The 23,322-nt window shown below is 39.7% G+C and overlaps 1 protein-coding gene across 4 annotated transcripts in view; it reads right to left on the bottom strand.

Moving 5' to 3' along the window:
• Positions 1-23,322, bottom strand: part of WDPCP (WD repeat containing planar cell polarity effector) — a 246,207-nt gene that overhangs the window by 105,838 nt on the left and 117,047 nt on the right. For all 4 annotated transcript variants that reach the window (XR_314622.2, XM_014532062.1, XM_014532063.1 and 1 more), the window contains exons 11-12: positions 20,077-20,265; positions 16,579-16,702 (exon numbers count right to left, since the gene is read on the bottom strand). Coding sequence is in view for 3 of the 4 variants with exons in the window: in XM_014532062.1 (XP_014387548.1) it covers positions 16,579-16,702; positions 20,077-20,265 (313 nt within the window). In the remaining variant the exon portion in view is untranslated. The remainder of the gene's footprint in view (positions 1-16,578; positions 16,703-20,076; positions 20,266-23,322) is intronic.

Raw genomic sequence — 23,322 nt, 5'->3', positions numbered from 1 at the left:
CAATGTTTACTGCTGATACATTTTGAATAGTATTATAATTCAGTAGTAAAACAATACACAAACTGAGTAGATGTTTAGTTATATCATGAAATGAATAAATTTGAGAAGTCACAGAAAGCTATACTTGAAAATACAACAGCTGGAAGGTAGAACACCATTTAATAGTCTGATTTAGTCTGGGCTTAAAAGCAAAGAGGAAAGGAGCCTAGAACCAGTGTCTCCTGCAGTAAAGAAGGCTGTTAAGCATAGCCCCCTGCTATGGTTTGAATGCTGGTCCTCCTCCCCTGCCTCCGTTTACACGTTTAAAACCTAATTCCCAACATTATGGTGTTAAGACCATTAGGTGGAGCCTTTGGAAAGTTACTAGGTCATGAGAGCAGAGACTGGTGAGTGGGATTAATATAAAAGAGGCCCGAGAGAGCTCCCTCACCCCTTCCACCAGGTGCGGACACAGAGAACCAGGAAGAGGGCCCTCACCAGAATGGGACCTTGCTGGGACCTTGCTGGGACCTTGATCTTGGACTTTCCACCCTCCAGAACCATGAGAAATAAATTTCTGCTGTTATAAACCACCCAATTTATGGTATTTTGTTATAGCAGTCCAAACGGACTAAGACAACCTCGGGGTGCCAGACCCTTTCCCTCGCCTCCATTAAGTCCAGTGACACACATGCAGGAGCTCTGGGCCTTGGAAGCTTGTGTTCATGCCTTACAAACAGGTGAATCTGACATGAATTTACAGATTCCTGCTACATTTACGTCCTAGTGTACTAGCTTTTTAATGAAAATTGGTGAAGTACTTCTCTCTGTAAAACTAATTTAAAGCATTCATTTAATATTTCAGTCCTGCTCCTATTTTCCATGGTTTTTAAAAATTATCACTCACAATTTTTATTTGTGGACTACTTTACAGATGTAAAAATTTTCCCAGTAATTGCTTTATTGGATACAGTACTCCTTGAGATATGAAAGGCAGAGGACGTCACTTCCCATTTTACAGATAAGAGCTTGTCAAAGATCTCTTAGTGTTTGGTAGAACTGGGATAAAAAGTCATATTTCTTAAATTCCACATATAAGTGAAACCCTATGGTGCTTGTCTTTCTCTGACTGGCTTATTTCACTTAGCATACTACTTTCCAAGTCCACCCATGCTGTCACAAAGGGTAAAATGTCCTTCCTTTTATTGGTAGAGTAGTATTCCATTATGTGAATATACCACAGCTTCTTATCTACTCATCTACTGATGGATACTTGGGCTGCTTCCAATGTGTGGGATTTAATGAACAAACTGAACTACCAAGCAAAATAATGAGAGACTCAGATTAGAGAGCAGGCAGACAGCTCTGGGGGTGGTAGGGTTGTGCATGTTGGGGGATGGTGGAGGGATTGAGCAATAAAGAAAATAAAAAGAGAGAGAACTAATGGACATGGACAACAGTGTGGTAATTTCCGAGGTGGGAAGGGTGCGTGGGTGGAGGAAGAAGAGGGCATAGAGGGGATAACTGGTGATTGGGGCTGCGGGGAAAGTCACATTCCTTTACTCCAATTAGCTTTTGTTTGTTTGCTTATTTGTTTTTAATCTTCACCCAAGGATATTTTTCCATAGATTTTTAGAGAGAGTGGAAGAGAGAGGAAAAGACAGAGAGAGCTCTGACCAGGAAAAGTACCCAGGACCCTTTGGTCCACAGGTCGATGCCCCATCCACTGAGCCAAACTGGCTAGGGCTACTCCAATTAACTTTCAACTCCACCACAAACAGTTAGTTTAGATACAATGCAAGTAAATTCATCACTTTGCAGGTTACAACTCATTTTAAAAACCCCAGAAACTTCTATATGGCCTACCTCAGTCTCTTAGAGACACTTTCCAGACCCTGAGAAAAGCCCTTGTTCCGACAGTGCACTCAGCTTTAACATAGTCCTCATCTTCTTCCTTGGAGTTGCTATATATCTTATCCCCTTTCTCCATTCTGCCCATTATCTCTATCCCATCTCTTCTTTCCTTTTTCTACTCTCCATCTCTCCTCTGTCTCCTTTTCCGCCTTCTCCCTCCCTTCTACATTTATTTCTCAGTACTATCTCCCCAATGTTTGCATCTTAGCATAATCTGAGCACAACATTCTGGCTCCTGCATCTACATTTAAACATCAACAGTGACATCAAATGATATTGCAATATTTCTCTCATGCTTACAAAATAAAAATTTTCATTTCCAAAGCACATCCACAAACTTTAAAAAGTCTATTTTCAAACAATCCAATTAGAAAATAGACAAAGGACATGAAGAGATATTTCACCAGAGCATACAGATGGAAAATAAACACATGAAAAGATCCTCAACATCACTGGCCATTAGAAAAATGCAAATAAAACCACAATGAAATATCAGTACACATCTATTATAACAGCTAAAGTTAAAAATAGTGACAATGCTAGCAAGGATGAGGAGAAACTGGATCTTTCATACATTGCTGATGGGAATGCAAAATGACACAGTCACTATAAAAATAGTATAGCAGCTTATATAGTACTAAAACCACACTACCTAGCATATAACTTAGTAAGCACACTCCTGGGCATTTATCAGAGAGAAGTAAAAACTCCTATCTACATGAAAACCTGCACATGGATGTTAACAGAGGCTTTATATGTAACAGCCCCATCCAAACAACCAAAATGCCTCTTGATAAGTAAAATTCATGATTTCTAAAATTGTACTTATAGAATAACACTTATTTGTAGACTCAGATTGGCAGCTTTATGTTGCCTCCTGTATGAGCTCTGACCAGGAATCCTACCCTGGATTCGTGCACTGTTGGGATCCTTCAGCCTGGCCTGCGCCCTCCCACAATCCGGGACCCCTTGGGGGATGTCAGACTGCCAGTTTCGGCCAAATCCCCGCAGGCCAGGCCAAGGGACCCCACCAGTGCACGAATCTGTGCACCGGACCTCTAGTATACATATAAGATCTTCGGTTAATCTCTTCCCGCCCTCCCCCGTCCTACCTTCCCTCTGAGATTCATCAGTCTGTTCCATGTTTCCATGCCTGTGTGTTGAGCGTCTGCCCCCTGGTGGTCATTAGGTGTCATAGCTTCCGGCCACTTAGGCTTTTATAGTATACTAGAGGCCCGGTGCACAAAAATTTGTGCACTTGGGAGGGTCCCTCAGCCTGGCCTGTGCCCTCTCGCAGTCTGGGACCCCTCGGGGGATGACCACCCGCTGGCTTAGGCCCGCTCCCTGGGGGATTGGGCCTAAGCTGGCAGTCAGACATCCCTCTGGCAGCCTGGGAGCCCTCGGGGGATGTCCACTTGCCAGCGGGGAGCAGGCCTAGCTGCAGTTGGACATCCTTAGCACTGCTGAGGAGGCGGGAGAGGCTCCCACCACCACCGCTGTACTGACAGCAGTCAGCCTGGCTTGTGACTGAGCAGAGCTCCCCCTGTGGGAGCACAATGACCACCAGGGGGGCACCTCCTGCATTGAATGTCTGCCTCCTGGTGGTCAGTGTGTGTCATAGTGACCAGTGATTCCCAGTCGCTCTGCTATTAGGGTCAATTTGCGTATTACCCTTTTATTATATAGGATAGAGGCCTGGTGCTTGGGTGGGTGCCGGCTGGTTTGCCCTGAAGGGTGTCCCGAATCAGGGTGGGGGCCCCCGCTGGGGTGCCTGGCCAGCCTGGGTGAGGGGCTGATGGTTGTTTGCAGCTGGTCACACCCCCTTCAGGGTGGGGGTCCCCACTGGGGTGCCTGGCCAGCCTGGGTGAGGGGCTGATGGCTGTTTGCAGGCTGGCCAAGCCCCCCTAGTGGGGACCCTTACCCCATGAGGGTGTGGCCAGCCTGGGTGCGGGACTGATGGCTGTTTGCAGGCTGGCCATGGCCCCCAGCCACCCAAGCTCCCAGTGGAGGTTGGCTGGAAGCAGGTTATCTGGGATTTATTTAGCTTCTATAATTGAAATTTTGTTGCCTTTAGTGGAGGCCATAGCTGGCCAGGGCAGGTGGGAAGCTTGGCTTCCTCCATCGCCGGGGCAGCCAAGCCTCCTGCTTGCTCCAGCTCCATGGCTGCCAGCCGCCATCTTGGTTGGGTTAATTTGCATATAGTTGCTCTGATTGGCTGGTGGGCATGGCTTGGGCATAGCAAAGGTACGGTCAATTAGCATCTTTGTCTTTTATTAGTGTAGATACTAGAGGCCCGATGCATGAAATTCATGCACAGGGTGGGGGGGAGTATGTCCCTCAGCCCGGCCTGCGCTCTCTCGCAATCTGGGACCCCTCGGGTAGGGTCCCAAAGCCTGGCTGGCAATCAAGGCCTATGGGGGCTTTCCTTCCCCTGGCTGCCAGAAGCTGGACCTGCCCCCACTGCTGCCACTGCTTGCCATCTGTGTAGTACTGCCCCCTCCTCCCCCGCCACCGGTCACCTTCCTCTGCAGGCAACAGGTGTGGGGTGCAATCACCTGGCTGGCCTGGGCCTCCCTCTGCAGGGTGATTGATCGCAGGGCCCCCAGATCGATCGCCCAGTTGAGGAAGGCCCTAACCACTCAGCTGGGGCTCTGCAATCTATCATTGCCACCCTCCTTCCCCCCATTGATAGCCCCACCGGCTGGTGGCTTGGGACTCCCTCTGCGGGGTGATTGTGGGGCGATGGCGGGGCCCCTTGACCAATCGCATTGCACCCACCTTGGCTGGCCTGGTGCCAGTGCATGTCATAGCATGGTCTTCCGGACGGTTGTTCTGCTGTTCGGTCGATTTGCATATTATGCTTTTATTATTATAGATAGATGTAAAAAAGTGGTATCCATTCAAACATTTCCCCCCAAACAATGCTAAACAAATCAAGCTTTGCATCAGACTAAAGGGCAAATAATGGAAGTTTGTGTCTTGGGGTAACTTCAGAGTTATGAACTGGTTATCTGGAGAAATTTAAGCACTTGCTATTTTACGGTTAGAGTCTCAACTGTTAGATGATGTTAGTAAACATTTTTCTAACCATCAAAAGATAATCAAGAAAACTACTTTTCCTGCCTTACTCAAACCCTTATTACCTTTTATTTTTTTATTTTCTAAATTCTTTCCATTTTTTCCAACAAGAAAAATTCTTTAATTGCCACAATATGCCAAACATACAGATTTCTGTTTTTTATTCTATTTTAATTATGAACTTAATGCACAAATATGTTCTTTTCAATATTCAACAATGAATATAAAGCAAAAATACCTTCAGAACCACCTCCAAGTCCCAAGCCCAGGTATAAGCAGATGTAAACACTTTTATTATGGATTGTGACTTTTCTTACCTTCCACTTACATATTAAGTATCAAAATAAAGGATTTAAAAACCTAACAGTTTTAATGGGGGTTCCCTTAGACATCTATATCCAGTGAGTGAACCTCCATTGTTTCTTTCTCTCAAGGAAAACCTTTCCGTTTTACTAACCTCTTACTATTTAGCAGCTTCTCAACAGTCGGTGTTTATCTCGGAACACAAGTACAGTACAGCATTCTCAGCAAGGTGCTTCAGTCTAAAAACAGATGTTAATGAAAAATGCAGATAACAACCCAGGCACCTGTTCTTCCACACTTCTTGTGCTCAAGCCCCAGTCTGTCAAATCCCATCCTTTATTTCAATAATTCTCTGCAGCCTCTCTTCCATTCCAGCTGTAGGTCTTTCACTGTATTGATCATTTAAACTGAACAGGAAAGCCATGTTCTACTGAGTGAACCTATCAGGATGACTACACAGTCAGCTCAGGGAACCAAATGTACTTCATTCTAATGATAAATGTCAATTGTCCGGATGTGATATCTAAACAATTTTAACTATGGGAACATGAATTTAGTCAATTAGTTAAATTTATGTATGTCCCTCTTCCATCTCTTGCAGATCTCAATAGTGTGTGCTCGTGGCAGGGGAAGATAAAGAAAAGGAAGGACATGTATCTAGCACTGAGAAAGGCCAGGTCAGAATTTATGGTGACCTTCCTTAATCACCTACATGTAGTCAGAAAAGACTAAGGCTCTTGAAGAGTAACTATAGATAAGTCACTGAAAAGGAAATAAACTATAGGGTGTCCGCCAAAAGTATATAAACACTTTAAATAATTATTAATTCCAATCGGTTAAGTCTAAAAAGAAAGAAACATAAATTGAGCTATCAAAAATGTATGTGTATACATTTTTTTGGGACACCTTATATATAAAAGTGATAAAATGGAGAAGAACTAAGTGAGAATATGTCAGAAAGAATTATACAGTGGTTCATATAAAGTAATCAAGACTAATAAACAAGTAATATTGTGGCAAAAATAATAGTGAGATAATAAATGTATAAATTGGACTATTCTGAAACTGATCACCGACCCTGACCCTAAATTATACTAAGCACAGGGTTACATCCTCAGCAGACACAACAACATAGAGCTTTGAGCTCTATTCTCCACTCGGCATAGTGGGTGGCACAAAGTAAATAATTATTTGTTGAGTGAATGACTTTTTAAAGAAAAATTTGTAGAAGATTCTGTAGAGAGCAAAAATAAAGAAGCAGTTTGAAACTAAAGCCTCCTGAGTCTAGTCACACCATGTAGGGTAGAAAACTCCTCCTGTTCCATTTTATGCTGGTAGTAGATGGCCTGGCCGAGCACCAGCCTAATCTCTCATTCTTCTGCCGACAGTAGAAGTGAGGGAAGTGAAGAGAGAGTAGCATCTCAAGGAATTTCACTTGAAAATTTGGAGTGGAGGGTTTTAATTTTTCCTTTTTATTAAGGTATTGTCACATGCATATCCTGGTAGAATCCCATTTTTCTATGTTAATTGTGTGTGTGTGTGTGTGTGTGTGTGTGTGTGTGTGTGTGTAAGGGGGAGGGGAAGAAGGACAAGAAAAGGGAGAGAAAGAGAAGAGAGGTGCCTAGAAAGTAAAACACTATACTACTCAAAGAGTGTGCAGAAAATGTGTTAATCTTATCTGGGTCATCAGTGATATTTGTGTTAACAGTGCAGTTTCAAGACTATGAATAGGACCCAGTACTGTCAGAAGCAACAATGGATGGGCTTTTAGGGTTTTAAAAAATGTATTAAGAGGCTTCCACTTCTAAGAGTGATAGGAATACTTTTTCCAATCCCTCCCTCTAAGTACAATTTTAAAACCTTGACTTATATATAAAAACAAACATAAGAGTATGAAAGGTGGAGAGAAGGCAGGCCAGCTTAGGAACCTTGGGACCCAAGGAAAACCAGTGGTAAGTTTCTGATGTTCATTTTGCCTCATGTATTCCAGAATTGAAATTAGAGAAGTCAGCGACCCAAACATGCCAATGGGTACAGAGAAGAAAGAGAGCCCGAACAAAAGTCTGATTTCTCTAGCCAAAGGACCAGGCAATGGGACAGCATAGTAAGAGAGAAAACTTTCTAGAAATAACTGCTTTATACCAGCCAAAACCAAGCAAAACTGTGGCCCCACCCATACCGGCAATAGTTAGTGGCTTTCAACCTTGCCAGACTGAAACAGGAGTCCCACACCCTCCCCTACTCCCCTTCCCTCAATAGGATGATGTCAGAGAAGGCTGAGTAGAAAAATGGAACTTGCTTCCCTTCTAGGCAATATGGTACTGGGAATATTAGATAACCACATGTAAATGAATGAATGTGGATCACTACTTTACACCATCTTATATAATAAAAGGCTAATATGCAAATTGTCCTCTCAACAGGGAGTTGGACCTGGAGTTCGACCAGGGGGCAGGACTGGCTGGCCAACCTCCCGTGACCCCTCCCCCCAGCCAGCTCCACCCCCAATCGGCCCCCGAACCCCGATCATGCACCGGGCCTCTAGTCTATATAATAAAAGCCTAAGCAACCATTATGGCAGAACAACCAGAACAACCGGTCACCATGATGTGCACTGACCACCAGGGGGCAGATGCTCAATGCAGGAGCTGCCCCCGGTGGTCAGTGTACTCCCATAGGGGGAGCGCCGCTCAGCCAGGCTTAAAGCTGGAGAGTGCAGCAGCAGTGGAGGTGGGAGCGAGCTGAATGGTAAGGAGCAGCGAGCAGGCGGGCAGTAAGGAGCAAGGGCTCCTGGACTGCAAGAGGGCACAGGCCGGGCTGAGGGACCCTGCTCCCAGTGCACAAATTTCATGCACTGGGCCTCTAGTATATAAATATTAACTCAAAATGGATCAAAGACATAAAGGTAACAGCTTAAACTATAAAATTCTTAGAATGAAACAGGAATAAATCTTCCTGACCTCAGATTAGACAATGGCTTCTTTTTTTAATTTTTTTTTACTCACCCAAGGATATGTTTTCATTGCTTTTTATAGAAAGAGGAAGGGAGAGAGAGAGGGAGAAAGAAACATTTATGTGAGAAAGAAAAATCAATCAGTTGTCTCTTGTATGCGCCCCAACTGGAGTCTACCTAGGAATTGAACATTGACCTAACAGGAATCGAACATGCCACCTTTGAGTGTATGGGACTGTGCCACAATGCTCCAACCAACTGAGCTACCAGACCAGGCAGGCAATGGTTTCTTAAATACGACACCGAAAGCACAAACCACAAAAGAAAAAGTCAAAAAACTGGGCTTCATAAAAAAGAAAAACCTTTTGTGCACCAAGCACTATCCAAAAAGTGAAAATGGAAGAAAATACGTACAAATAATATATCTGAAAAGGGTCTAGTATCCAGAATGGATAAAGAATTCTCAACAATAAAAGGACACACAGCCCAATTAACTGTTGCCCACCATTCCTTCTTGCATCTCCTATCTTCCTTCCTTCTAGTTCTCTCAGGGAAGACATTGCCCTTCGAGGGCTGTGGATTGATGTGGGGTCTCTGACCTCATCTCCTAGGTCACTTCAGCCCAAAGCTTTGTCTCTGACTGAGTACACAGCCTTTGTAAACCAAGCACCTCACTGCCAGCAGATGCCTTCAAGGCAAACTTTGAATTTGCTTACTCTTATGGAATCAAGCATCCTTGTCATTTCAATCTTTGAGTGTTTCCCTTACTTTCCTGCCAGGTCAACCATGCTTTAAACAAGTATTTTAAACACATTATCTAGCATTTTAGATTTTCTAACCAGGAAGTTTTTCTCTGAAGATCATTCTGTCTTATCCCCTAAATATTCTTTGGTAATTATTTTACTATTCGTATTCTTTGAATGCATTTCATATAATTTTTCAGTAATGGTCCATTACTGAAAAGTATAACTGAAAAAGCCATTTAGAAATTGAATTAGTTAATAACATTTTTAGTTACAAAACAAGTATTTTTTGCCTATCATGTATATTTTGCATAAGCTAGGAACCACTTTCAAAAGACTAGTCTCTAGTGCCCCCCCGAATCTAAGTGTAAATTTGACTTAATATATATTTCCCCTCAGTATCTTACTATAAAACTGTTCAAACATTCAAGAAAGTTGAAAAGATATTTATTTAGCACACAGATTCTATCACTGTCACATTACAATATTGTTTAATCACATATCTACCAATCTCCCTTTCTATCCATCATTTCATCTCACTTTCTTATTGTATTGCAAAGGAAAATGCAGACATCAATACACTTCCCCACAAATATGTCATAAACAGTATTTTTATTCCTAGGTAATAAAGCTTCCTTTCCTAATATTTTGCTTATTCTTTTATAAGTTTTTAAAAAGCATGACTCTCTGACACAATCACATTATACCATTTGAGTCAGAAAACAAGTCTTATAGTTAAGAGGGGAATAAGTAAAATAAATTATTAATCCTTTATATTTCCATGTTAGTAAAATAAGCTTCATATATGGCACATGCATTTGAAATGTTTTAATACCTAGAAGTTGCTATTATAGTTTCTATTTATCTACACTAATAACAGACAAACATGCAAATTGACTGTACCTTTGCTACGCCTAAAGCCACGCCCACCAGCCAATCAGCGTGACTATATGCAAATTAACCCAACCAAGATGGCGGCCGGCAACCACAGAGCTGGAGCAAGCAGGAGGCTTGGTTGCCCCAATGATGGAGGAAGCCAAGCTTCCCGCCTGCCCCGGCCAGCTCTGAGCTCCACTCAAAGCAACAAAGTTTCAATTATAGAAGGTAAATAAACCCCAGACCTGCTTTCAGTCGGCCGTGGCCATGAAGCTGGAGCGAGCAGGAGGCTTGGATTGCTCCTGGCGATGGAGGAAGCCAACCTTTCCTCCCGCCCGCCCTGGCCAGCTCTGAGCTCCTCTCAAGGCTACAAAGTTTCAATTATAGAAGGTAAATAAATCCCAGAATAAAAAAAAAAAAGAAATAAAAGAGAAGCTGGGAGCTTCCGTCACTGGGAGGGGGGGGCTTGGTCAGCCTGAAAACGGCCCTCAGTCCCTCACCCAGACTGGCCAGGCACCCCAGTGGGGACCCCCACCCTGAAGGGGGTGTGACCAGCCTGCAAACACTCATCAGCCCCTCACCCAGGCTGGCCAGGAACTCCAGCGGCACCCCCACCCTGATCCAGGACACCCTTCAGGGCAAACCAGCCAGCCCCCACCCATGCACCAGGCCTCTATCCTATATAATAAAAGGGTAATATGCAAACTGACCCTAACAGCAGAACAACTGGGAATCACTGGTCACTATGACACACACTGACCACCAGGGGGCAGATGCTCAATGCAGGAGCTGCCCCCTGGTGGTCAGTGCGCTCCCACAGGGGGAGCTCTGCTCAGCCAAAAGCCAGGCTGACGGCTGCCAGTACAGCGGTGGTGGTGGGAGCCTCTCCCACCTCTTCAGCAGCGCTAAGGATGTCAGACTGCAGCTTAGGCCTGCTCCCCGCTGGCACGTGGACATCCCCCGAGGGCTCCCGGGCTGCCAGAGGGATGTCTGATTGCCAGCTTAGGCTCAATCCCCCGGGGAGCGGGCCTAAGCCAGCAGGTGGTCATCCCCTGAGGGGTCCCAGGCTGCGAGAGGGCACAGGCCAGGCTGAGGAACCCCCCCCCCCGAGTGCACAAATTTTTGTGCACCGGGCCTCTAGTTTATAATAAAAGCTCCTACTTGTTGGTATTTCCCTATTCAGTAATTCTGGAGTACTATTCAATTTCATGGAGGCTGAGAAGTAAACAATCACCTTGTGAACTTAATTTAAGCAAAGCGCATTGGCCTTTTCTGATATTGTGATTTATAATAAGAAATATATCTTTGGTCTTTGTCTTGTTCCTCGCACAGAGCTCCTAAAACTCTTGGAATTTCCTAGGTGATAGAGCAAATGGATACCACCAAATGGCCAATAAAAAATCAAATAGACTATGTAATTGGAAGTAGAAGATGAAGAAACTGTGCTGTTTCTGCCAAAGCAAGACCAGGAGCAGACTGGTACTGACCATGAACTGTTAATATCAAACACTGGAGTAAAGCTGAAGAGTAATAAAAGAATTGTAGTGCCAAAATATAATGTGAATAATGTTCCTAATGGACTTAAAACTCACATAAAATATAGATTTGCACTGTTAAACTTAAGTGACCAAGAATCAGAACTGCAGACTGACACTAGAAATATTATTTGGAAAGAATGCACAAAGACAATGCTGGAAGTAGAAAGGAAAGAAAAAAAAAAGATGCTTGAGAGGAGAAAAACTAAAAACTGTCAGAGACAGGTGAGAGGCAAAAGCAAAAGGTGACCAAAGTAGGGTTAGAAACCTGAATGCAGTTTTTCAACAACTATCATTTAGAAATAAAGAGAACTTTTACAATAGTCAATGTAAGGAGATAGAAGAGAACAAAAAAGAAAAAATCAGAGATCTCTACCAGAAAATGCAAGAAATAACAGGGAAATTCAAACCTAGATGAAGAATGCTGAATACTAATAATGAAGCACATTATCTGACCAGGAAAAAATAAAGGGAAAGGATTGTTCATGGATTCCCTCTATTTACTGAAATTCTCTACAGAAAAGACAAAAGGATGACAGATAGTTTAGCAGAATATTCCTATAACAAACCTGCAATCTAAACAGTGAAGTGAAAGCTGCCCTGAATGAATTGGGAAGAAATAAATCACCAGGGGTAAGTGAGATACAAAGAGAATTATTTCAAGCCACCAGCAGTGAATCTGTCAAAATCCTCACAAAAATATGTCAACAAATATGGAAAACAAAACAATGGCCTACTGATAGGAAAGGTTCAATGTACTTTCCAGTTTTCAGGGAGGAGATGCCAAAGAGTACAGTATCTACAGGACCTTTGCTCTAATTCCCATGCAAGTACGGTGATGCTCAAGGTGAAGCAATAAAGGCTTCCACCTTATATGAAGTAGGAAATGTAGGATTTTCATCTGGGTTCAAAAAGGAAGAGGCACTTGAGACCTGATTGGGAGCACTTGCTGGATACTGCACTGCTCCGAAGAATATCAGAAGGTTAGACTAACTTTTGACTGTGTAGATCATGCGAAGCTGGCAGTTGCTCAGAAAGGAATGGGTGTGCCTCAGTACCTGATTGCCCTTATGTGTAACCTGTATTGTGGACAGGAAGCCACTGCCAGGACAGAATATGGAGAGACTGGTTTCCTATAGGGGAAGGTGTTACACCTTTTATTTCCTTGTTTGTTTAATGTGTACACTGAACATATTAAAAAAAAAACTGGACTAGACTCAGAGGAAGGAGCAGTTAAAATTGGTGAAAGAAATATATGCAGATGATATCATCTTACTGGCAGAATGTAGCAATGACTTGAAATGACTTCTGATGAAACTGAAAGAAGAAAGTACCAAAGTAGGACTGCATTTGAAGATGAAGACAACAAAAATCATGACTACTGAAGAGATGCACAACTTCTAATAGACAATGAAGGCACTGAAATTGCTTACCTTGATACATCAGCAATTTAAATGGAGACTGCAGCCAAAAAAATCAAGAGGAGGGGAGACTCAGAAGGGCAGAATTAGGAAAGATTACTAAGAGCAGAGCTGTGCCATTAGAGACCAAGGCTATGATCATCCACACCCTCCTCTTCCTAAATGCTGTGTACAGATATAAAAGTTGGACAGTGATGGAAGTTGATAGGAAAAAAAAAGATTCATTTGAAATATGGGGTTGGAGGAGAACTCTATGGATTCCCTGGACTGCCAGAAAGAGGATCAAGTAGATCATAGAGCAAATTAAGCCTGACACGTTGGTGGAGACAAAACTAAGTTGTCTTTCTTTTTTTTTAAAAAATATATTTTTATTGATTTTTTTTACAGAGAGGAAGGGAGAGGGATAGAGAGTTAGAAACATCGATGAGAGAGAAACACGGATCAGCTGCCTCCTGCACACCCCCTGCTGGGGATGTGCCTGCAACCAAGGCACATGCCCTTGACCGGAATCGAACCTGGGACCCTTCAGTCTGCAGGCCGACACTCTATCCACTGAGCCAAACCAGTTAGGGCTGACGTTGTCTTTCTTTAGACACATCATGAGAAGACAAGGTTCTTTGGAAAAGACGATAATACTGGGAAAAACCGAAGGCAGCAGGAGAAGAGGAAGATCAAATATGAGATGGACTGACTCCATAAAAGAAGCCATAGGCATGAGTTTACAGGAGCTGAGCAGGGCTGTTAAGGACAGGACATTGTGGGCATCACTCATTCATAGGGTTGCCAGGAGTCGGAGCTGTCTCAAAAGCACATCACACACACACACACACACACACACACACACACACACACACTCACGCCAAAAAAGGTGAAAATAAAGTCTTGTTATTCATAACAAGCTCCTTTCAACCACACCTGAGTTAATATTAATGAGGTGATTTTCAAAAGCCCCTATAGATGGAGCTGGTTATCAGAAGAACCAACCATGATTAGAGGGTATCCTGCCCCAGACCTTCAGGATAGGGATGTCCATGGATTCCCTCTATCAACATAAAAACAAAATTGTATCAAAAAAACTTTATTTTAGTAACTCACACAGTATAATTGTCTATCATCACAAATTCACACTATAATACTCACTCTTCCTATGGTTGCATGAAATTAAAAGCAATCTAATATTTTATTCTTCTTAATCAACAGTTCAATCTGGACTCAGGCAATCTGAGTCAACGGCTTTACCAATGAGTGATCGTAAGCACAACCCTACTCTGCACAGCATTCCTTTTTTCTCATCTTTAACTTAAAATTCTGTATAATGATGTTTACTGTTTAGGACTTAGTCCATTATGTAATAACTTTTTTTAGAGTATTAAAATACTGCCTAGCCAAAGTACATGGAGTAATGCAATTCTAGAACTTCATAAATACAAAAAAGTCTTTGGCTTGTTTCTCTTCCCTTAAGCAGGAGAACTTCTTGGCAGCAGATTAAACAAGAGAAGGGCTCCAACTTTAAGCTATCTCATTTAATTTCCTCTAAACTTACTTTTGTTTTTCCATAATGCCACGTATAGCGTACTGTCAAAAGAACTAATAAACACTCATTATAACAGAAATAGTAGCAAAGCATGCATAGAAGGAAACATGAAAAACCTAGTATATTCCAAGGGAAAACGTTCAATTCCTGATGTAACCACACAGAAAAGCTAGAATCTAATAACAACAACAACAATAATAATAGATACCCCATCAAAGCACGTAAAAAAAAAAATAGAATATTGCATTTGAGGAAAATAAATGAACAAAAAAAGTGCACACCTGTAGTATATGTGAGTATTAGCAGGCTATGAGCATTCTAGGGCCAGGAGCATAGAATAATGACTATCACATTATGAAACATAATGCTAATGCACAAACTAATCCCTGCACAAAATCACAGAGGCGAGAGACACAGTGAGGCCACCGAGAGTATGCCTCCAAAACGCCCGTTTCATTCATGTTAATCTGTTGTGTTCTTCAGGCAAGAAGGGAACTCATTAATTTTTCCTAGGAACAGGGAAAACAAAATAATAGTGAGAGCAAAGAACAAAGCCCTCGGTCCAACGACAGCCACAGTGTTTTTGGCATAGGTTCATATGTAGAAGACTGCCTCATTCAGGGTGAAAAGTCTCTTGAAATATGCTAATGTAATTCAGATTAAAAGGCAAAATTCAATTACAGATCACAACTCAAACAATATATTAACATTCCTCAGCTTCTAAAATGACTGTTTTCCAAAGGCCTCCCTATTGGATAGAGATAAAAGTACCACTTTATATATAGTTTACTCAATTGCCAACTCATACTATCCCCTTAAAAAGGTTGTTCTAAGAAAAAAAGAAGGGACTATATATATATATATAATTGTTGAAAGAGTTCAATAGAGTTATAGCAAATTTATATTTTAAGTAAAATTAAAATTCTAAACTCAATTACTTCCTTTTGGTGCATGGAGTGGAAAATTTTATTACTTTCTGTTATAAAATATATCATATATAAAAAAGTATACAAAATGTACACATTCAGCTAAAAGAATAGCCATTTTAATTGACTCTGATATATACCCCATTGATCTTAAGAAATGGAATGTTACTAATACCTTGGAGGCTCATATATGACTATTCCTAGATTTCTCTTAACCCACTCTGCACTATCCTACATTTTGTGCTAATCACTTCTTTGTTTTCATTTATAGTATTTCTAAACTATATTATATGTACCTATACATACAGTATAGTTTATATGTATTTCTAAATATTTATATGTATTTCTAAACTAACTATATCTACCGATCTATCATCTATCTCTGTCAACCCATTTACCTTCCATCCATCCATTTTTTGAACTTTATATATATGGGATATGCTATATGTATTTGTCCTTCAACTTTTACATTACTTTTCTCAGAGTAACTTACTGACATCTAATTTTTCATATAACACCTAAGGTTAAAAATTTTTATTATATCCATTTAAAGCAGAGAAAAAGAGGCGCAGTATAGCTAGCAACTTGCCACAACATGAGAGGACAATGGACAAATCTTTCCACAGTAATTTTGAAAGTAAAGCAAACCAACGACTGTCTCAGAGCTTTTTATAGCACATTTGTATTTTTAGCTTCAATGAAAATAAAGTATTTCTCTAGTGCCCGAAGCACAATTAAGTTAGTTTTTTTTTTTAATGTTAATATTTTTAAATTGACTTTACCCGGCAGCTATTTTTTGCTTTCACACTAAAGGGGGAGTTCTATTAAAGTGTGCTGTTGATGTAAAAGCCCTAAACAATATTGAAATATATTAATTAAAAGGAAAACAAGAATGAATTAAATAAAGGATATCAAGAGATTTGTTTTTCTCTTAGGGCAGCAGTTTTCAACTAGTGTGTCGCAGGAAGTTTTAAAACATGCAATACCTGACGATGTAGTCAGGGACACTGACTTCTTTTCCCTTAGACTGTCAAATTAAGAAATGACTACAACCAACACAACAATAGCCATCCGATGTGAATGAATCAAAATTATACCTTATTTTTTGTCAGACCGGCAAAAACATTTTTTTTTTTTTGGTGTGCCGCAGACTTTTAGTAATTAGTTTATGTGTGCCATGAGAAGAAAAAGGTTGAAAATTGCTGCCTTAGGGTGTTATAAAACCAGTACACATAATATGGGATGTTCTCATTAAAGAACATGGCTCCTTATGTAGGTATTAGTTTAATACTAATCAATCCAAAGATATCATTCACCTGAGCAAGTGGTGGAAGAATCTCCTTGCATATTTGCTGATTTGGTCTCTATATTCCAATATAGTTGTGTCCAGGAGTGGTCTTGTTGGAGCATAGAAGGTTCCAAGGCTTGCCTCGAGCTGTGCTGTGGAATTCAAACATAGCAGCACTAAAACAAGTGAAACTCCTTCAATTACAACAGAATACTCATGTTTGCAGTCAGTCAGGTTTTGCAAACTTGGATGAAATGTGAGCTTGTTGCAGGAAAGATGAAATTAGAATATGACAGCTGGTACAAAAACAAACCTGTGTATAAACTTTCACTTGAAGCAAAGCTGACAATGACTTTGAACAACGAAAAGCTGTCAAAACTGAAGAAATCCATAATGAATCAACCTCTCACCACAAATGGGTAATTAAAACAGTGACTCATCAAAGTAACACAGTTTGAACTAGTATTTCCAGTAAAATCAACTTACTTTGTGCTCAACATTTACTCTCCTTAGTTGAAGGGCAAAAACTAACCTGTCCACATTGAGCACTGAAATATTCGAAATCTTTTAAAAAATAATACAAATAAAAATAGCCTTATTGTAATAGAGATTTTACTACCTACTAAAACTTTAAAGCAACAGTGAAAGTCCCTTTATCTTCCCTAAATCCTGTCCTCAACAATAAGATTGTTGGTTTTGTCCAGGTGTGAAAGCTAACACTCCTGGGAGGGACGACATGCTAATCTGCTCTGGGTCACCTGACACCTTCCTAGGAAAGGGCAGGTTTTGATAAACCAGAGTGCTTAGAACTAGAAGAAAGGGGCACAGTCTGCCAACTTCACAACTTTACCAAGACATGCCTATAGGGTTGTATTTCCTCCCAGAAATACCTGGAAGTTATCTAGTTACCATAATGGTGAGAGTATGAGTAGATAGAGCACTACAGTTCACAGTAAGACTCCACTGATTCTTATGCTACTTACTAGCACTTGGTTGAATAAACAATTTTTTATTTAGCGAAATTCTTTAGTTTTAGGCATCTTTGGTTTTGAAAGTATTAAATACCTCATCAGAGTAATTGCTATAGGCTTGGCTAAGCTGTAAGTAATTTCTTTTTTAATCTCAAATCTAGACAGTGAAGTAAGATGAACTTTAGAGGTATTTTCTTTCAAAGCAGCAGTCAATTTAGATTAAAATTGAATACAGCAATGCTATTGTGAAAACAAGCCAGATTCTCTTGCCATTGCTTGTTTTCTTGACAGCATGTTTTGTACATCTGAAACGTTCAAGCCTACATGAAATACTCGTAACTCCCAGCACAGTTATAGATTCATTAGATAGCCCAGCTTGATGTTTAAGACAGAAATGACGGCCTCGAAGATAACCACAATGTGGCTACAAATAAAAGAGCCCACTGGGTTCCACTAATAAAAGGAAAACAAATTACCATGTCAAATTTGTTAGATTCAGATAGAATAAATCTCAATAGAAAAGAATTCTGAATGTTTTAGAAATGTGTTTTGCAGTTACTTAGGGGAAAATGCATATACCTATCTAAATGTACATATTCTGATAACCTAGCATCATGCAAGCAGTTTTTAAATAGCCTATAATCATACAAGCTTTTTATTTCCATATCTCCCCAATATGGTTCCTGAAAATATACTTTATTAATGCAAAAATCTGATAATGTCCACTTGTGAATTACCTAATAATCTTTCTTAGAATACAGAAATCTTACAATACAAATTCACTAAGGTGTTAGTAATTTCTCAGTGTCCTGAGTGACAGTAAATATTTAATCTTCTACATGTTTCTTCATCTGTAAATTTAGGATATCTTGTATAGTTTTGTGCACCATAACAGGTTTTCTTAGGGACTCTGCTTTTTTTTTTTTTTTTTTTTTTTTTTTTTAATATTATGTACCCAATCTTGAGAGTGTACCAATGCTAAGAAATGACTGAAATAACTCCGCAGGCAGAAATATTAAAGTAATATCTAGTACTTAAAATTTTGAAGTCATACTCTTTTTATTTCTAACTAGTATTTTTTTAAATATATATTTTATTGATTTTTTTACAGAGAGGAAGGGAGAGGGACAGAGAATTAGAAACATCGATGAGAGAGAAACATCAATCAGCTGCCTCCTGCACACCCCCTACTGGGGATGTGCCTACAACCAAGGTACATGCCCTTGACCAGAATTGAACCCAGGACCCTTCAGTCCACAGGCCGACGCTCTATCCACTGAGCCAAACCGGTCAGGGCTCTAACTAGTATTTTAATACCTACTGTGGGCCAAGCACCGTGCTAGGCATTTTCTCATTGTAGAAATCCTGGAATCCCCATAGATGGGTTGGGCTACCTCAAAAAAGCACATTCAAGTAACATTAAATAAATACTTATTACGAGCCTCCTGCGAGTTGGGCCAAGTCCCATGATGCAAACTTCCTGAAGAAACATGTTCTTATTGATTATTCTTCTCTAAAATTACTAAAATGAAGGTTATATACAGAATTCTATCTAAACAACTTGTTTACTTTATAAACAAAATAAAATAGAATAAGAACATCTATAAATATGCAAAGAAAATAGTAGGGGAAAACAAGCTTTCCAATAAAGATGTTTGATATATTTCTTGTTTGATATATTCTCTTGCAAACTACCTAGGGACACTTTCTCATTGGTCATGATTTACCATCATTAATGTCAATGTTTTTTGCAAAGATTTGAAATAAAGCAGCAAGTGCAAAAATGGTTAGGTGCATTTTACATTAAGTAAATAAGTAAATCAATAAAAATAACATACTGATAAATGACAAATATAAAAATTAATTTCATTGTGGCACATATTTGTCCCCTCCCCCCTTATTTTTTACAGTTTTATTTCTCTTTGACAATAAACATCTGAGATCCTATGGGAAAAATTATTTACTGGGGGAAGGTGGGGAAATGAAAGCAGACAGAAGGGAAAGGGGTATCAGAACTACAAGTTAGAATGAAAATAAGAAGCAGCAGCCTGGGCGCGCGCGCACACACACACACACACACACACACACACACACACACACACACGCGCAGTAAGGGGAAAGGATTATTTTCTGGACAAAAGACTTGGGGTGTGAGAGAAAAATATTGATGTCTAAAGTAAAGGAGCAGTAGGGATGTTTGTTTGGGGCCCTTTGTCTACCAGACCCTGCCTAGACAGTACATGAACTTCTTGTTCAAAGTTTGAAATCTGAGCATATTCCACACATGAACTTACACTGGAATATACAATAACTGCATTGTGAGCTCCAACATAGGTATACACAGAAAAGTTCTTTATGTTGATAAATACTACACAGTCAATACCATATAGGAGTAACTATTTGATATCTGACCTGATCAGTTTTAATAAGGCATTAACATTTTTGTCTTAGTTTCCAAAAATATAACTCAAAATCATCCTCAAAAATAACTGACTCAATAAAAGGTACTTCATGTACATGCAAAACCCACTGATGGAATATATTTCGATTCTGACCTTCTCTCTCTGGAGTCAGCTTTTGTCTGAGAAGGTGGTTCACAATGGCACTCATGCTGACGAAGCACTGGTGGCCCAGCGTGTCCCAGTCCATACTGCTCAGCATGCTTATCGCCTCACAGACCTCGTCATAGTGAATGTACTGGGAGATGACGTCTACCAGGCCCAGCTGTCCTCGAGTGAAGATACCTGTCACAAAAAAGTGTAAAGCCAAGTAAATCTTTTAAAAATAAAAAGTAGAATAACAAAAACAGAGTTAAGTTTTTGATAAAGAAAGTAAAACAGTAATCATTTCTTGCATAAGTGCTAGAAATGTGAAATTTGGGGAGCCAAGACTATTATGGCTCTGCAGTTAAATCTTCATTTTAACTAATACCTACCCCCTATCTAGCTTATCCTTACCATTTCAGCACATATTAACTAATTTATACTCCATGTAGGCACTGCTTAAACCAAGTGGATAAGCATGAGAATATTGAGGTAGACCTCCTTTCCCTGGCTGCGGGCCGGGGCCTTCCTTCATTCTGCGCCGCCCCCTGGTGGTCAGCATACATCATAGCGATAGATCGAACTCCAGGTCCCCCAGTTACACTCCCGAGGGGACAATTTGCATATTAGGCTTTTATATATTCAGTAGGTCCTCGATCGCGACATAATGCAATTTTTGCCGTAAGTTGGAACCCACCTACATAAGCACCTATGTCACTCACATGGAGCACATACACAGCAGTCATGAAGTGAAACAGTAAAAAAAATTTAAAAGAAAGATAACAATTCCTGACCTTTTCTTGTGGGCAATAAATAATAAAAAACATAAAGCACATATGTACATACATCAAAATGACGGAACTTTTATCTTTATAAATAAATGGGAGATGGCGACGTAACCACGAAACGACGTACGTCGAGTCCGACCTAACTCGAGGACTGCCTGTATAGTTTGGTATTTAGAGATTATTCTCTTCTACTGAAGTAAGCAATATTAATCCTGCTGTTGAGTCCCTTCACAACTAATATTTACTATGAAATATTGTGGTAAAATATAAACATATTTGTTTATCCTTTTAAATAAAAGAAAATCCGCTTCTAATCTTAGAGAGACAAGAACACAAAAAAATGGGGAAGCATTCTGATCTAGTTTTATTTTATCATCTTTTAAATATGGCTTATTTCATTTAAAACTAACAACTTCTGTGTAAATGACAATAAATACTAGGGCTCTTAAGCAGGTTATTATTTTTAAAATCTTTAAAAAATGGTTAGCAGTAAAATCTTTTTTTATTCAGCCAATGTTTATGAAGTTGAGTGAGTCCACAAAAACTTCTCAGTACAAATCATCATGAAGCTAAATGAGAAAATATGTGAAATTATTCGTAAGCTGTAAATTATATAAAATATTGCAGCAATTTTTTTCATTATAATCATCATTTAATTGCAAAGGTTATAGGTTTCAGGATTTTAAAAACCTATTAGTTCATGAGAAAAATGCCAAAATTCTCCGTATTAACTTCAAGTCACATCAAAAAGAAAACCTGTGCTATATCTAACAGGACTCAACTTGACAGGAAATCTGGGGAATTGCCCTGGCTATACTAAGCAACAAAACTTTGCTATTCTTTTTATGTTGGTAAAATCAATGAATGCTACTGTCCAAAGCCTTTGTGAGCCTGCAGTCAAGCACTCAAGTCCTCATAAATCAGAGTGGCTCCTTGGCAGTAGATATTAATGTGTAGGAACTTTGCAGGAAACTGAAAATATTCAAACCCTTTGACTCTATCTGTACCTTATATGTCTAGCAAGAGAAATAACTGATTTTTGAGAAGAAAAGCTAGTATATAATATCATAATCAAATTATGCAAAAGGCGATAAAGGAAAAATCTTAAAAAGAAACCAAAAAAGGGACAAATGATGTATAGAGAGACAAAGATATGAATAATTGCAAACTTTGTTTCTGAAACGATGCAAGCCAGAAGACAACAGCAAGACATTTTTAAAATGTTGAGAGATGGAAATGAATTAGCTTAAAATTCTGTATCTTATAATAAAGAATTGAAAGTTCATGAAGAAACATAATCTTAAATGAACCTAACAATAGAGCTCTGAAATAATAAAGCAAAAACTGATAGAACAGGAGAAAAAGTGAATTCTACAATTATAGTTGGAGATTTCAGTACTTCTCTTTCACTAATTAAGAGAACATAAAAGCAGAAAGTCAGTACAAATAGAAAAATACTGAAAAACACAATTCTTAAATTTGACCCAATTGACATTTATAAAACATTTCACACAATAACAGCAGTATATACTGGGTGATAAAACATAAATTTAAATGTTTTGAAATCATACAGAGTATGTTCTCTGACCACACCAGAATTAAATTAGGTATCAATACAAGCTGAAAATCTCCAAATATTTAGAAATTAATCAACATTCTTCTAAATAAGAAAGAAGAAATTACAAAGTGAATTAGAAAATATTTTAAAATGAATAAAAATTTTAAAATAACATCAACATTTGTAAGGTATGGCTATAGCAGTACTTAAGAGGACAATTTCTAGCTAACTTTTTCTTGATTTTTTAAATTTTGTTTTCTTTATTAAGGTATTACATATGTGTCCTTATCCTCCCCATTGACCCCTACCACCCCCCACTCATGTCCTCACCCCGCTGGTGTCTATGTCCATTGGCTAGGCTTATATGCATGCATACATGTCCTTTTGTTGATCTCTCCCCCTTACCCCACCCTCCCCTATCTTCCCCCTGAGTTTTGACGGTCTGATCGATGCTTCTCTGTCTCTGGATCTGTTTTTGTTCATCAGTCTATGTTGTTCTCTATATTCCACAAATGAGTGATATTTATCTTTCTCTGTCTTATTTCACTTAGCACAATGCTCTCTAGTTCCATCCATGCTGTTGCAAATGGTAAGGATTCCTTCTTTTTTACAGCAGCGTAGTATTCCATTGTGTAGATGTACCACAGTTTTTTAATCCACTCATCTGCTGATGGGCACTTAGGCGGTTTCCAAAACTTAGCTATGGTAAAATGTGCTGCTGTGAACATAGGGGTGCATATATCCTTTCTAACTGGTGTTTATAGTTTCTTGGGATATATTCCTAGAAGAGGAATCACTGGGTCAAATGGGAGTTCCATTTTTAGTTTTGTTTTTTTTAAAAAATATATTTTATTGATTTTTTTACAGAGAGGAAGGGAGAGGGATAGAGAGCCAGAAACATCGATGAGAGAG

The sequence above is a fragment of the Myotis brandtii genome, unplaced genomic scaffold (assembly GCF_000412655.1).
Source record: "Myotis brandtii unplaced genomic scaffold, ASM41265v1 scaffold84, whole genome shotgun sequence".
Taxonomy (NCBI): Eukaryota; Metazoa; Chordata; class Mammalia; order Chiroptera; family Vespertilionidae; genus Myotis; species Myotis brandtii.
Note: the sequence above shows the minus strand (reverse complement) of the source record. Positions and strands in the feature narration are given on the sequence as shown.